General features: G+C 39.8%; 2 protein-coding genes across 2 annotated transcripts in view; both read left to right on the forward strand.

Moving 5' to 3' along the window:
* LOC309544948 (uncharacterized protein) overlaps window positions 1–4,495 on the forward strand; it is a gene marked incomplete at both ends in the record, with an annotated part of 61,329 nt that extends 56,834 nt beyond the window's left edge. The window contains 2 exons of the mRNA XM_082243952.1: window positions 1,975–2,217; window positions 4,220–4,495. Of these exons, the coding sequence (XP_082100078.1) occupies window positions 1,975–2,217; window positions 4,220–4,495 (519 nt within the window). The remainder of the gene's footprint in view (window positions 1–1,974; window positions 2,218–4,219) is intronic.
* An 8,899-nt stretch (window positions 4,496–13,394) lies between these two features.
* Window positions 13,395–14,041, forward strand: part of LOC309544949 (uncharacterized protein) — a gene marked incomplete at both ends in the record, with an annotated part of 99,601 nt that continues 98,954 nt past the window's right edge. The window contains one exon of the mRNA XM_082243953.1: window positions 13,395–13,403. Coding sequence (XP_082100079.1) covers window positions 13,395–13,403 — 9 coding nt within the window. The remainder of the gene's footprint in view (window positions 13,404–14,041) is intronic.

Below are 14,041 nucleotides of genomic sequence, written 5' to 3' on the forward strand. Positions count from 1 at the left end.
GTGTACATTCATGAGGAAGAAGAATGAACTTAAATGATTTTAGCAAATGGCTGCAATATAACAAAGAGTGAAAAATTTAAGGGGATCTGAATACTTTCCGTACCCACTGTATATATATATATATATATATATACAGAGGCCCATTCTCATGACAGATTCGTTCACAAATCTTTGAGCTCAGGTTAGGTGAACAATTTTAACACTAATGCAAGCAAAAACTAACAGACAATAGTTGTAAAAAAACACATACACAAAAAAGACATAGTAATGGGAAAATCTATTCATTGTGCATACTGTGCATGGTGTCAGCAGGTGAGGGTGTAAGCAGTTGGCGGTGTATATAAGCCTGTGCTCTTACTGCCAGTCACTACTACAACATTGGAATACACATCCTGCAACATGGGAAAGGTAAGAACCTACTAACACTGTTATAAGAAATATAACAGCACATATTTTAAGATATGAGTCAGGGTGTGTCCATTATTGAACAGTTATTGGGTATGACTGAACCTGGAACACTGTAGACATCTTGTGATAACTAAGAGCTACCGCATGGGGACAGCTCTAGACTAAAAGTGGTTATTGAAAACAGATCTGCTTTCTTTTTTTTACATTGGCTGGGGGGGCATTTAAAAAAATAGTCAGATGTTGTTTTTGGAGATTAAAGAGTATCCAAAACCTAATCAAGTGTAATATATTTCAATTTACTTAGTGGCTGCATTTGTTTTCTTTTTTTTTTGGCTAACAACATTTGAATAAAACATAGAAAATAGTCCCCCCCCCCCCAAAAAAAAAAAAAAAAAAAAAGAAAAAAAAAACAAAGTCAGCACCTAGAAATAGTAGCTGCTGACTTTTTTTTTATTTCAATGATTTTTATTAAAGTTTTTGGAAATACAATGTAGCTGCAGGTAATGCAGAAAATAAACAGTATGTAGATTACCAACAAGGATTGTAGCCTCGCAGGGCTTATTTATTTTTTATTTTTTTTTCTAAAAAAATTAAAATACTTCACAGAACTTCATAAGATATCAGTTGAAGAAAAGCCAACATTGTTGCATAGGGTAATGTTCAGCAGTTAATTTTGGATAACCATTGTTTCCAGGGGAGCCAGGCCCTCTCGAAAGGAATTAGTGAGTTATTTCGTAGGGCAAGAATTTTTTTCGAATGTATAGTGGGATTGTATCGTTAGCTTCACTGCTGACAGAGCAGGCGCCATCTCTCTCTTCCTTTTTTTTTTTTTTTTGAACAAAATTTTATTGGAGTTTTCAAAGGTTTTTAAATGTCTAGTGATAACTAGTCTAGCTGCCAGTAGAATACTGGACAGTCATTTTCTGAGTTGTAAAGGGAAATCGTCTATTCCTATATTTAAGATCGCAAGGGCCGGATTGGGGTTTGTGAAGACTCCAGTGTCTTTGGATATAAGATGGAACACACTCTGCCAGAAGTTCCTTAGTTTCTTGCATTGACTATTAATATAAAGACACTTACCAGTTCAGGGATCCAGTGCTGTCCTCCTCTAAACTGATTCTTCAAATGCTTTCTAGACCAGGTGCCGGAATTTTAACTAAGGGAAACTGGCAATAAAGTACTAAACTGGTAATAGGCTGCAGGGGAAGGAAGGGGCAAAACTTCAGTTTGGATCGCTGTTGTGATCCAACCGGAAGTGTCAGTGGGTACCTGTCAAAACCAGGTACTCCCCCCCCTCCCCCAAGAAAAAAAGTGCCAATTTAAAGTGCAGGGTGGGGGGGGGGGACGCAAACAAGCAGAACTTCCCCTTTTGAGTGAAATTCCATTTTAAGTTTTATGTTTAAAACGTTTTGAAGTCTCCTACTAAGAAACATTTGTGCGTAGAAAGTTTAATGGAGCAATGCGTAAGACTAAACCAAAATGCAAAATTTTCCAAAAAGTAAAAATAGTAAAACATTCTGTAAGTTGCTTCCATTTTTAACAGTGAATTTATTATTTTCTTTGCAGATCATCTTCTACGAGGACAGGAACTTCCAGGGTCGATCCTATGAGTGTAGCTCTGAATGTCCTGATCTGTCCTCCTACTTCAGACGCTGCAACTCCATCCGTGTGGAAAGTGGGAACTGGATCCTGTATGAGCTCCCCAACTACAGAGGACACCAGTACTTCCTCCATAGAGGAGAGTATCCTGACTTCCAGCACTGGATGGGCTACAATGACTCCATTAGATCTGTGCGTCTGAGCCCCCAGGTAACACATTGCCTTTTTGTGTACTCTTTATTAAATAATTTTGTTTTTTCAATATTTTTTTTTCTTCTTGAAAACATGTAATTATTATTATTATTATTCAGGATTTATATAGCGCCAGCAGTTTACGCAGCGCTTTACAATGTTAGTAATGAAGACCATATTGCTTCAAAGGATATTATTATTATTTTGCGTTAAAAATACCCACAAAAATAAAATAATTGGTCCCCATCATTTGTGTAAAATAAAAAGGAATCCTGCAGATTCACTGTTTATCAATCCAACACTATTCCTCTTCTAGGTTGGATAACGCTCAAGGTCATTGAATCCATTTCCTGTAAGCTTAGGCTTCTAAGGACCCACCCCATTCCTGGACCCAAGGGAAAATGCTGTAGTAGACAGCAACTGAGCTCTCTGCAGCTTTAAGGATCTTACCAACACCAGAGAACAGGCAGCAATAAGGAGGGGGGGGGGTTGCAGTGCAGGGGGGGGGCAGTGCTGATGGACAACTCAAAGTTTGGTGCTTTCCCTCATTTCTAATCTTGCTGACAGTGGCCACCATGACAAATAGAAAAAGTAAATCTCCTTGATGGAGGCACAGATATGTGGTATATATGTGGAGATGATTTTCTTCAGCAGGGACAGGGAAGCTGGTCAGGGTTGATGGGAAGATGGATGGAGCCAAATACAGGGCAATCTTAGAAGAAAACCTGTTTGAGTCTGCAAAAGACTTGAGAATGTGGCGGAGGTTCACCTTCCAGCAGGACAACGACCCTAAACATACAGCCAAAGCTACAATGGAATGGTTTAGGTCAAAGCTTATTCATGTGTTAGAATGACCCAGTCACAGTCCAGACCTAAATCCAGTTGAGAATTTGTGGCAAGACTTGAAGATTGCTGTTCACAGATGCTCTCCATCCAATCTGACAGAGCTTGAGCTATTTTGCAAAGCAGAATTGGTAGAGACATCCCCAAAAAGACTTGCAGGTATAATTGCAGCAAAAGGTGGTTCTACAAAGTATTGACTCCATTTATCATTTTCCTTCCACTTCACAATTATGTGCCACTTTGTGTTGGTCTATGACATAAAATCCCAATTTAATACATTAATGTTTTTGGTTGTAACATGACAAAATGTGGAGAATTCCAAGGGGTATAAATACTTTTTCCAAGGCACTGTAAATTGGTTAGCTTACAGTCCTATTTACACCTTTCGCTTGCTTTGCTTCGACTTTGCTTCGAAAATTATACCCCATGTCTCTTTAGTGGTGCTTCAAAACATCTTCAAAGCCTCCATAGAAGTCTATGGAAAAGCTTGCTTGAAGCACCTGCAGCTTTTGAGAGGCTTTAATTCAGCTTTGGCTTTGCTTTGGAGGTATTGTAGGTATGAGATATCAACACACACAGGGCATCTGCCAAGCTTCAATAAAACCTACAAAAAAAAAAAAAAACACCACCGAAGCATCATTGAAGCACCACAAAAGAATCACATAAGTACCAAAAACACATAAAAAAAGCATGTTGAAGCAGTAGGCGCTTTAATGTGTGTTGAAGTCAAAGCAAGTGTAAATGAGCCCTAACTCTGTCTTTAGATGGAAGGGGGTCCCTACTGTGAGATCAACTTTTTGGATCCTATCTCTATTGTGCATTCTTGTTTTGTTCCAAGGGAGACCCTTGGACTGGTGACCCCACAATATTGGTGTTAATTGACTCTAATTCAATTCTACTTTAGAACACATGAATGATGTAATTTGGAAAATATTAGCAGTATGCCCAAGTCGCAGCAGAATTATGGCTGTTATGGTAGGACCACACCCAGAAGGAGATGTTTGTGTTGGGTTCAAGTACAGCAATAAAAATGTAGGAAGACATTGAATTCCTTCCTACTTAATTCAAAACAACCCAAAACTCTATAAAGGATCGTCCTAGTGTTACATGTATGACTACTTGCCATTTGTTGTTAATACTCCTTTTTGTGTTATTATGGTGTAATTTATTTTAACAGCACCAAGGTTCCTTCAGAATCAGGATCTACGAGAGAGAAGATTTTAGAGGTCAGATGATGGAGTTCACTGAGGATTGTCCTAATGTCTATGAGAGATTCCGCTACCATGACATCCACTCTGTCAATATCCAAGATGGCTACTGGATGTTCTATGATGAGCCCAACTACAGGGGACGTCAGTATTACCTGAGACCTGGAGAGTACAGGAGATACACTGACTGGGGAGCCACAAGCCCAAAAATTGGTTCCTTCAGACGTCTCCATCAGTTATACTAAAATGACAAAATCCTAACTTAATTTCTTCACAATAAAAAACAATTAATGAAAAGAAATTGCAGTTAGTATGTTTTTTTATATTTATATACAGTAGTTTTTATATAGTTAGTCATGCTTAATGTAGAACTTAATCCAGTTTATGAAATCTCATGTTAAAATATTTGCAAAGGTTTTCAAACACTTTATATCTAAAGCTTTCATTGGGTATTCCTGGCAGGAAGGTCAGACTCTTCACAATCTTGATAAAAATAAATGGTAGTATTATTTTTATTTTTTATAAAGTCATGCGTAAAGTAAATCCTAATCCAATCCCTAAAATCTCATATACTCTTTAACCACTTGCCTACTGGGCACTTTTACCCCCTTCCTGCCCAGGCCAATTTTCAGCTTTCAGCGCTGTTGCACTTTGAATGACAATTGCGCAGTCATGCAATGTTGTACCCAAGCACACTTTTTATCATTTTTAGATAGGCAGAGAGAGCTTTCTTTTGGTGGTATTTAATCACCACTTGGTTTTTTATTTTTTGCTAAAAAAAATGTAAAAAAACCGAACATTTTGAAAAAAAAAAGTTTTCTTAGTTTCTGTTACGAAAGTTTGCAAATAAGTAATTTTTCGCCTATCACTGATGTGCACTGATAAGGCTGCACTGATGGGCACTGATAGACTGCACAGGTGGGCACTGATAGGATGCACTGATGGGCATTGATGAGGGGGCACTGATAGGGAGGCACTAATATGCAGCATTGATGGGCACTGATAGGCAGCACTGATGAGCAGACACCAATGGGCACTGAAAGGCAGCACTGATTGGCATCACTGCTAGGGACTGATTGGTATCACTGCTGGGCACTGATGGGGCTGCACTGATGATCAGTGCCCTGATTATCTGTGCAGATCCCCCCTGTGAGGGATTGCCACTGATCAGCTTTCCTCTCCTCACACTCTGTCAGTGTGAGAAGAGGAAAGACGAGAACCGGCATTTCCTTGTGTACATTTGATCAGCTGTGATTGGACACAACTGATCACATAGGTAAAGAGCCTTGCCATAGGCTCTTTACCGGGATTGGTGATGCTCTGTGCTCCAGGGACAGAGCGCACCACCAATCGATGCTCCGTGAGCCCCCATGGGTGCGCAAGTGCGCCGTACAACGTCATCCCAGAACAAAAGTGCTCCCACCTGCCCATCATTTGACGACACAAAACAGTTAACCACTTGCAGCCCATGCACTGTAGCTTTACTGCTACAGTGTGGGTGTAACGCTCCTGCGTTTTATGTATAATGTGGATTTACAGCTGCAGAAATATTCCACTTCAGTAGTCATGTAGAGAAACGCTGAGACACCAATCCCAACTCCCAAGACTCATCATGTGTGGATAGTCTCAATTCAGCAAGTAAATACACACACTCAATAAGATGTTCCTAGAGTGACTTATATGTATAGTAATATAGTGATGATAGACTGAAGAGACAGGTTGGGTAGAGATGGTAGATGATGCAGATAGGTTTAGCAATCATGTATGGTAGCAGATGATAGAGTAGCAGGTGAACATACAGGATAGACCAACCCAGTGCAAGAGCAGATGGTATTAGGCTCAAGAGCTAGCAATCTTAGTTAGTGCAGATGTAGTAATAGTCCTTAGTATGCAGAGCTAGATAGTGTAAGCTTTAGTATGAAGGTTATAGAGGTTTCCCCTGTGGGGTACTTATCACTGTAGCAATGTATTAGAGGAGAGGTTCGGCAAGAGCGGATGATCCGGTAGCGGGATACAGGGATCAGCAGTGTGGTTCCGATAGCGAGGTATGCTTGCAAGCATGAGAGCTTCAAGGCAGATTATGCGGCGTTGAACGAACATGTGAGTGAGACCGCCGGAGGTTGAAATAGCCGCTCCAGCGGCGCTCAGTGATGACAGCATCGGTCTTAAAGGTGTATGCGCACCTTACCAAAAGAGAATGGTGGGGCGCATACACTTAGGAAAAGTGTAATTAGGGTACCAAAGGTACCAGAACATTACAGTGGGCCAGCTGTGAAGAATCATGTGTATAGCTGTGATACTGATTTTCCGGGTAGGGGGCGTGCGCCCTCCACCGGCTGTGCTGTGATTAGTCACAGCACAAGCTGATCAGTGGGTGCCGCCCAATGTATGACCCCCAGCACCAGCTGATCGGTGAGGAGGAAGGCAGAACAGGGCTCTGTCCTGTCAGCAGGGATGTGCTGGTTTTTGTTTCCCTGCAAAGCAGGGAATAAAAAATGGCACATCCCTTAGTTAAAGCAGCTCACAGTTCACAAATGAACACTGCTTAGGCACACATTTAAGCCCTTGATCACCCCTGATGTTTAACCCCTTTCCCAGCCAGTGTCATTAGTACAATGACAGTGTATATTTTAGCACTGATTACTGTATTAGTGCCACTGGTTCCCGCAAAGTGTCAAAAGTGTCAGTAAGTGTCAGATTGTCCACCACAATATCGCAGTCCCGATAAAAGTCGCTGATCACCAGCATTACTAGCATTTAAAAAAAATAAATAATTACAATTCCAGTATATATATATATATATATATATATATATATATATATATATGGGTTTATTGAGATTTTTCTACCAAAAATATGTAGCAGAATTCATAATGTCCTAAATTTATGAAGACATTTGATTTTTTATTTATTTATTTATTTTGTTGGATATGTTTTACAGCAATATGAAAAATACTGTTGTTGTTTTCTCAAACTTTTCAGTCTTTTTTTGTATATAGCGCAAAAAAAAACAAAAAAAAACCCAATGGTGAATAAATACCACCAAATGAAAGCTCTATTTGTGGGGGAGAATGAATAATATATAAATATACATTTTGTTTGGGTGCAGCGTTGCATGACTGCACAATTGTCAGTAATGCAGTGGCAGAAAGCAAAAAAAAAAAAAAAAACGATCTGGTGAAGGTGGGTACATCTTCCAGAGGTTAAGTGGTTAACATGTTAATATATGAAGCACTTCCCCCATAGGTATTGCTGAGCATAGATTTCCCTGGGTCTCCCTCTAATTATCCTGCAGCCAGTTGCTTGGGTATTTTCACACAGTCATGTGCACACTCATTCACTCGTTATCCAATGACCAGTATAGGGGATTTGTTTTTTGTATTTATTGGTAGAACTTGGACAGGAGAAGAGATTAGTGGGATACTCTAACTTTAACTAGGTACAGAGGAGTAAAACTCTCACTTGGCCTCACTTGGTTGAACTGAATAGAGGACCCTCTGCTGAACCATACAGGATTTGTATGGAAGAATAAGTCCTTTGCTTGCTCTGGCAGCAGACTCAATGAACTCTGATCCTTCGGAACACTAACCAGTATCCCGTTTACCTGGCCCCGTCCCCTAACTTCTCTAGATTGAAGGGATGGCCCTCACCGAACAGGCTCCTAGATTTAGATCTGTACTCACAGAAGCCAGGAACAGATCCTTCTAGGTGTGTCCCTATTCCAGTCAGCTCTGCAGGATATCTGGGTTGCAGCTTCTGTGACTCTGGCCCTCGACTACCTGTGGCTGCATGGCGTTTATACACTTTCTATTTGTGCAATCATGTTATGTTTATCAATGACCAATTTGCAATAAATTGTCAATTGTGTGTACTTTTATAAGTGACTTGCCTCATTCAAAGTCCCATGACCTAAATATTTTTTTTTGTATAAATACAGTCACCCAGCATGCCTTGAGGCACTTTTCCCTTTCCACAAGAAGGGCAGCAAGGTAAAATCTGCCAATTACAAGCCAATGAGTTTAACATTGGTTGTAGTCAAGTTAATGTACTCACTCCTGAAAAAAAGGATCATTGATCACTTAAAAATACACAACTTGCTGGACCCAAAGCAGCATGGCGTTGCTTACGGCAGATCATATCAGTCTCATCTGATTTAATTTTTTTACTATATTACCAATGCTTTGGACCAGGGTGGTGTTGTGGACATTGAATATCTTGATTTCAGCAAGGCATTTGATACAGTTCTCCAAAATGAACTAATACAAAAGTTGTACAAGCCAGGACCAAACTGTTGGGTGGTTCAGTGGATATGTCGTTGGCTAAAGAATAAATTCCCGGAATGTGCTTGTAAATGGGGTTCATTCGGAACAGAGAGCAGTCACTAGTGGTGTACCACAAGGCTCTGTACTGGGTCATGTTCGGGTAAAGGTTTGTTGGGCAATGTATGTCTTTTTGCTAATGACACAAAGGTGTGTAATAGGGTTGATATTCCTGGAGGTGTCTGTAACATTGAACATGATTTGGCATTGCTCGAAGATTGGTCAAAGAAGTGGAAACTGCAGTTCAATGTTTCTAAATGTAAAATAATACACCTAGGGAAATATAAACCCATGAGAGAGTACATTGTTAGCCAGCACTACAGAAGCAAAAGATTTGGGTGTAATTATTTGAGATGATTGCAAAATGAGCAAATAGTGTGGCCAGGAAGTGAGAAAAGTGAAAAGAATTCTAGAATGCACCAGCAGGAGGAACGAGGTCTTAATTCTTCTATATAGATCTTTAGTTATCATTAGAGGGATCACCAGCAGGATGAAGGAGGTCCTGATTCCTCTATATAGATCTTGATATCACTAGAGGGGTCACCAGCAGGTGGAAGGAGGTTCTTATTCCTCTATTTAGATCTTTATATCACTAGAGGGATCTCCAGCAGTGGGAAGAAGGTCTTAATTCTTCTATATAGATCTTTAGTTATCATTAGAGGGTTAACCAGCAGGAGGAAGCATGTCCTGATTCCTCTATATAGATCTTTATTTCACTAGAGAGGTCACCAGCAGGAGGAAGGAGATTCTAATTCCTCTATATAGTATGTAACAGAAATTGTGTAGCGCTAATACATAAAAAGTGCATATAATGATCAATGCAATAGTGAAAAATTGAAATACTCTGAATGATAATAAAACACTCTAAGTGTGAATGATAATAAACAACCCAGCAAAAAAACATGAACAAAAAAGTCCTCTGGTGTATCCGTGGATAAAAAAGAGTGAAAAAATGTGCTCAATAGAAGTGATGAAAAATGATATAGTCCCAATAAGAATCCAAGTGAAAATCCATATGAATCACCCGTGGCAAAGAATGTATGGTAAACTGCTTAGTAGACCCTTAAGGTCTTCAGAGTATATAGGTAAACCACAAAATAGCTGGTATCATGGGAGAAGGATCACACAGATTCCACAGGAACAGATCTCTCATATTAATGGCACCAGATCAAATCATGATCCATAAGGAAAACCCTCATATAAACATAGCCCATGTATGGATAATGGAGGAAAAAGAAAGGAAGGGGCACATAGCATAATACCATTTGCAAATTAAAACGCTATTTATTAAAAGTTACACTTACACAAGTGGAAGAAAACCGGCATCAATCATAGTACAAAAGCGACTGACAGTGGAGGCGTGACTACGTCACGTCTGGAACCATCCGACTAGTTTTGTCATAGGTTGACGTCTCCCTGAATCCTCTATATAGATCAACAATTCTTTTTTTCAGATCCTCCTAGAGTTCTTTGCCATGAGGTGCCATGTTGAACTTCCAGTGACCAGTATGAGAAAGTGAGAGCGATAACACCAAATTTAACACACCTGCTCCCCATTCACACCTTAGATCTTGTAACACTAATGAGTCACATGACACCGGGGAGGGAAAATGGCTAATTGGGCCCAATTTGGACATTTTCACCTAGGGGTGTACTCACTTTTGTTGCCAGTGGTTTATACATTAACCACTTTACCTCTGCTCACAGTAATATTACTGCGGCAGAGTGGCTCGTTATCGTCTGACGACGTAGTACTACGTCGTCAGACACTCCCCCTTCTGGGCGGCGCTTGCGCGCCGCCGGAGGCTCGCTCCCGCTGTTTTAATTCACAGCGGGAGTCGGGCCAGGGGAGGAGCAGCGGCGATCGCCGCTGCTCTTACCCGATCGTCGGGGATCGAGTCTGGAGATCCGCCCGCTGTGTGTAAACACAGCGGGCGGATCTCCATAGTGACAGGGAGTGACAGATCGGACTGTTCAGCATAGCTGGACATCCGATCTGTCCATGACTCACTCAGTCACCTCCCCCCCTACACGTCAGTAAGCACCAGGCATACATTAACCCCTCCCTCTCCAATAAAATTAACCCCTTCCCTGCCAGTGTCATTTTTACAGTAACAGTGCATGTATATAGCACTGATTACTGCAGTAATGTCACTGGTACCCCCAAAAGTGTCAAAAATGTCAGTCAAGGGTCCGATCTGTCCGCCGCAATGTCACAGTCCCGCAAAAAAAATCGCAGATCGCCGCCATTACGCGTTAAAAAAAAAAACACCAAAAATGACAGAAATATTTCCCTTTGTTAGTAAACGCAATAACTTTTGCGCAAACCAATCAAAATACGCTTATTGCGATTTTTTTTACCAAACATATGTAGCATAAAACAAATTGGCCAAAAATTTTTTAAAAAATTGGTTTTTACATCTTTTTTGGGGGGAATTTCATATAAAAAAATGTTAAAAATATTGTTATTTTTTCAAAATAAACGCTCTTTTTTTGTTTATAGCGCAAAAAGTAAAAATCGCACAGGTGATCAAATACCACCAAAAGAAAGCTCTGTTTGTGGGAAAAAAAGGACGTAAATTTCGTTTGGGTACGGCGTCGCACGACCGCGCAATTGTCAGTTTAAGTCGCACAGCGCCGAATCGCAAAAAGTGGCCTGGACGGAAGACAGCAAAATCCTCCGGTGGTAAAGTGGTTAATGGCTGTGTGTTGAGTTATTTTGAGGGGACAGCAAATTTACACTGTTATACAAGCTGTACACTCACTACTTTACATTGTAGCAAAGTGTCATTTCTTCAGTGTTGTCACAAGAAAAATGTGAGGGGTGTACTCACATTTGTGAGATACTGTATATATACAGTGTATATATATATATATATATATATATATATATATATATATATATATATATATATATACTACCATTCAAAAGTTTGGGGTCACCCAGACAATTTCATGTTTTCCATTAAAACTCACACTTTAATTCATCAAATGAGCTGCAAAATGAATAGAAAATATAGTCGAGACATTGAAGAAGGTTAGAAATAATGATTTTTATTTGGAAGAGGAATTTTGTCCATCAAACTTTGCTTTCATCAAAGAATTCTCCATTTGCAGCAATTACAGCCTTGCAGACCTTTGGCATTCTAGCTGTCAATTTGTTGAGGTAATCTGAAGAAATGTCACCCTACGCTTCCTGGAGCACCTCACACAAGTTGGATTGGCTTGATGGGGCGTCTTACGTACCATATGGTAAAGCTGCTCCCACAACAGCTCAATAGGGTTGAGATCCGGTGACTACGCTGGCCACTCCATTACAGACAGAATTCCAGCTGACTGCTTCTTCCCTAAATAGTTCTTGCATAGTTTGGAGGTGTGCTTTGGGTCATTGTCCTGTTGTAGGATGAAATTGGCTCCAATCAAGCGCTCTCCACAAGGTATAGCATAGCGTTGCAAAATGGAGTGATAGCCTTCCCTATTCAAAATCCCTTTTACCTTGAACAAATCTCCCAACTTACCAGCACCAAAGCAGCCCCAGACCATCACATTACCTCCGCCATGCTTAAAAGATGGCGCCAGGCATTCCTCCAGCATGTGTTCACTTGTTCTAGATCACACAGGAGAACATTTGTGAGATGCAAACACCTCAAACTTAGATTTGTCTGTCCATAACACTTTTTTTCCAATCTTCCTCTGTCCAATGTCTATGTTATTTTGCCCATCCTAATCTTTCCCTTTTATTGGCCAATCTCAGATATGGCTTTTTCTTTGCCACTCTGCCTAGAAGGCCAGCATCCCGGAGTCTCCTCTTCGTTGTGGACATTGAGACTGGCGTTTTGCGGGTAACGTTTAATGAAGCTGCCAGTTGAGGACCTGTGAGGTGTCTATTTCTCAAACTAGAGACTCTAATGTGCTTGTCCTCTTGCTTAGTTGTGCACCGGGGCCTCTCACTTCTCTTTTTATTCTGGATAGAGCCCACTTGTGCTGTTCTCTGAAGGGAGTAGTACACACCGTTGTAGGAAATCTTCAGTATCTTGGCAATTTCATGCATGGAATAGCCTTCATTTCTCAGAACAAGAATAGACTGTTGAATTTCAGAAGAAAGTTCTCTTTTTCTGGCCATTTTGAGAGTATAATCAAACCCACAAATACTGATGCTCCAGATACTCAACTAGCTCAAAGGAAGGCCAGTTTTATAGCTTCTCTAATCAGCACAACAGTTTTCAGCTGTGCTAACATAATTGCACAAGGGTCTTATAATCATCAATTAGCCTTTAAACACGATTAGCTAATACAATGTACCATTAGAACACAGGAGTGATAGTTGCTGGAAATAGGCCTCTGTACACCTATGTAGATATTCCATTAAAAATCAGCCAATTCCAGCTAGAATAGTCATTTACCACATTAACAATGTCTAGATTGTATTTCTGATTAATTTACTGTTATCTTTATTGACAAAAAAAAAACAGTACTTTTCTTATACACGATAGTGTGTGTGTGTATATATATATATATATATATATATATATATATATATACATATTTATACTATACACAGAGGCCCATTCTCATGACAGATTAGTTCACAAATCTTTGAGCTCAGGTTAGGTGAACAATTTTAACACTAATGCAAGCAAAAACTAACAGACAATAGTTGTAAAAAAACACATACACAAAAAAAGACATAGTAATGGGAAAATCCATTCATTCTGCATACTGTGCATGGTGTCAGCAGGTGAGGGTGTAAGCAGCTGGCGGTGTATATAAGCCTGTGCTCTTACTGCCAGTCACTGGTAAAGCATTGGAATACACATCCTGCAACATGGGAAAGGTAAGAACCTACTAACTCTGTTATAAGAAATATAACAGCACATATTTTAAGATATGAGTCAGGGTGTGTCCATTATTGAACAGTTATTGGGTATGACTGAACCTGGAACACTGAAGACATCTTGTGATAACTAAGAGCTACCGCATGGGGACAGCTCCAGACTAAAAGTGGTTATTGAAACCAGATCTGCTTTCTTTCTTTTTTTTACATTGGCTTGGGGGGGGGGGCATTTAAAAAAAAAAACAGTCAGATGTTGTTTTTGGAGATTAAAGAGTATCCAAAACCTATTTAAAAATGTAATATATTTCAATTTACTTAGTGGCTGCATTTGTTTTCTTTTTTTTTTCTGGCTAAGAACATTTGAATAAAACAGAAAATAGTCTCCCCCCAAAAAAAATCTAAAGTCAGCAGGTAGAAATACTGTAGCTGCTGACTTTTTTTTTTAATTTCAATGATTTTTATTAAAGTTTTTGGAAATACAATGTCCTGCAGCTGCAGGTAATGCAGAAAATAGAGAGTGTGTAGATTACCAACAAGGATTGTAGCCTCGCAGGGCTTATTTATTTTTATTTTTTTCTAAATAAATAAAACATACTTATAAGATATCAGTTGAAGAAAAGCCAACCTTGTTCCATAGG

This window comes from Pelophylax lessonae (genome assembly GCF_965119305.1).
Source record: "Pelophylax lessonae genome assembly, chromosome: 1".
NCBI classification, from domain to species: Eukaryota; Metazoa; Chordata; class Amphibia; order Anura; family Ranidae; genus Pelophylax; species Pelophylax lessonae.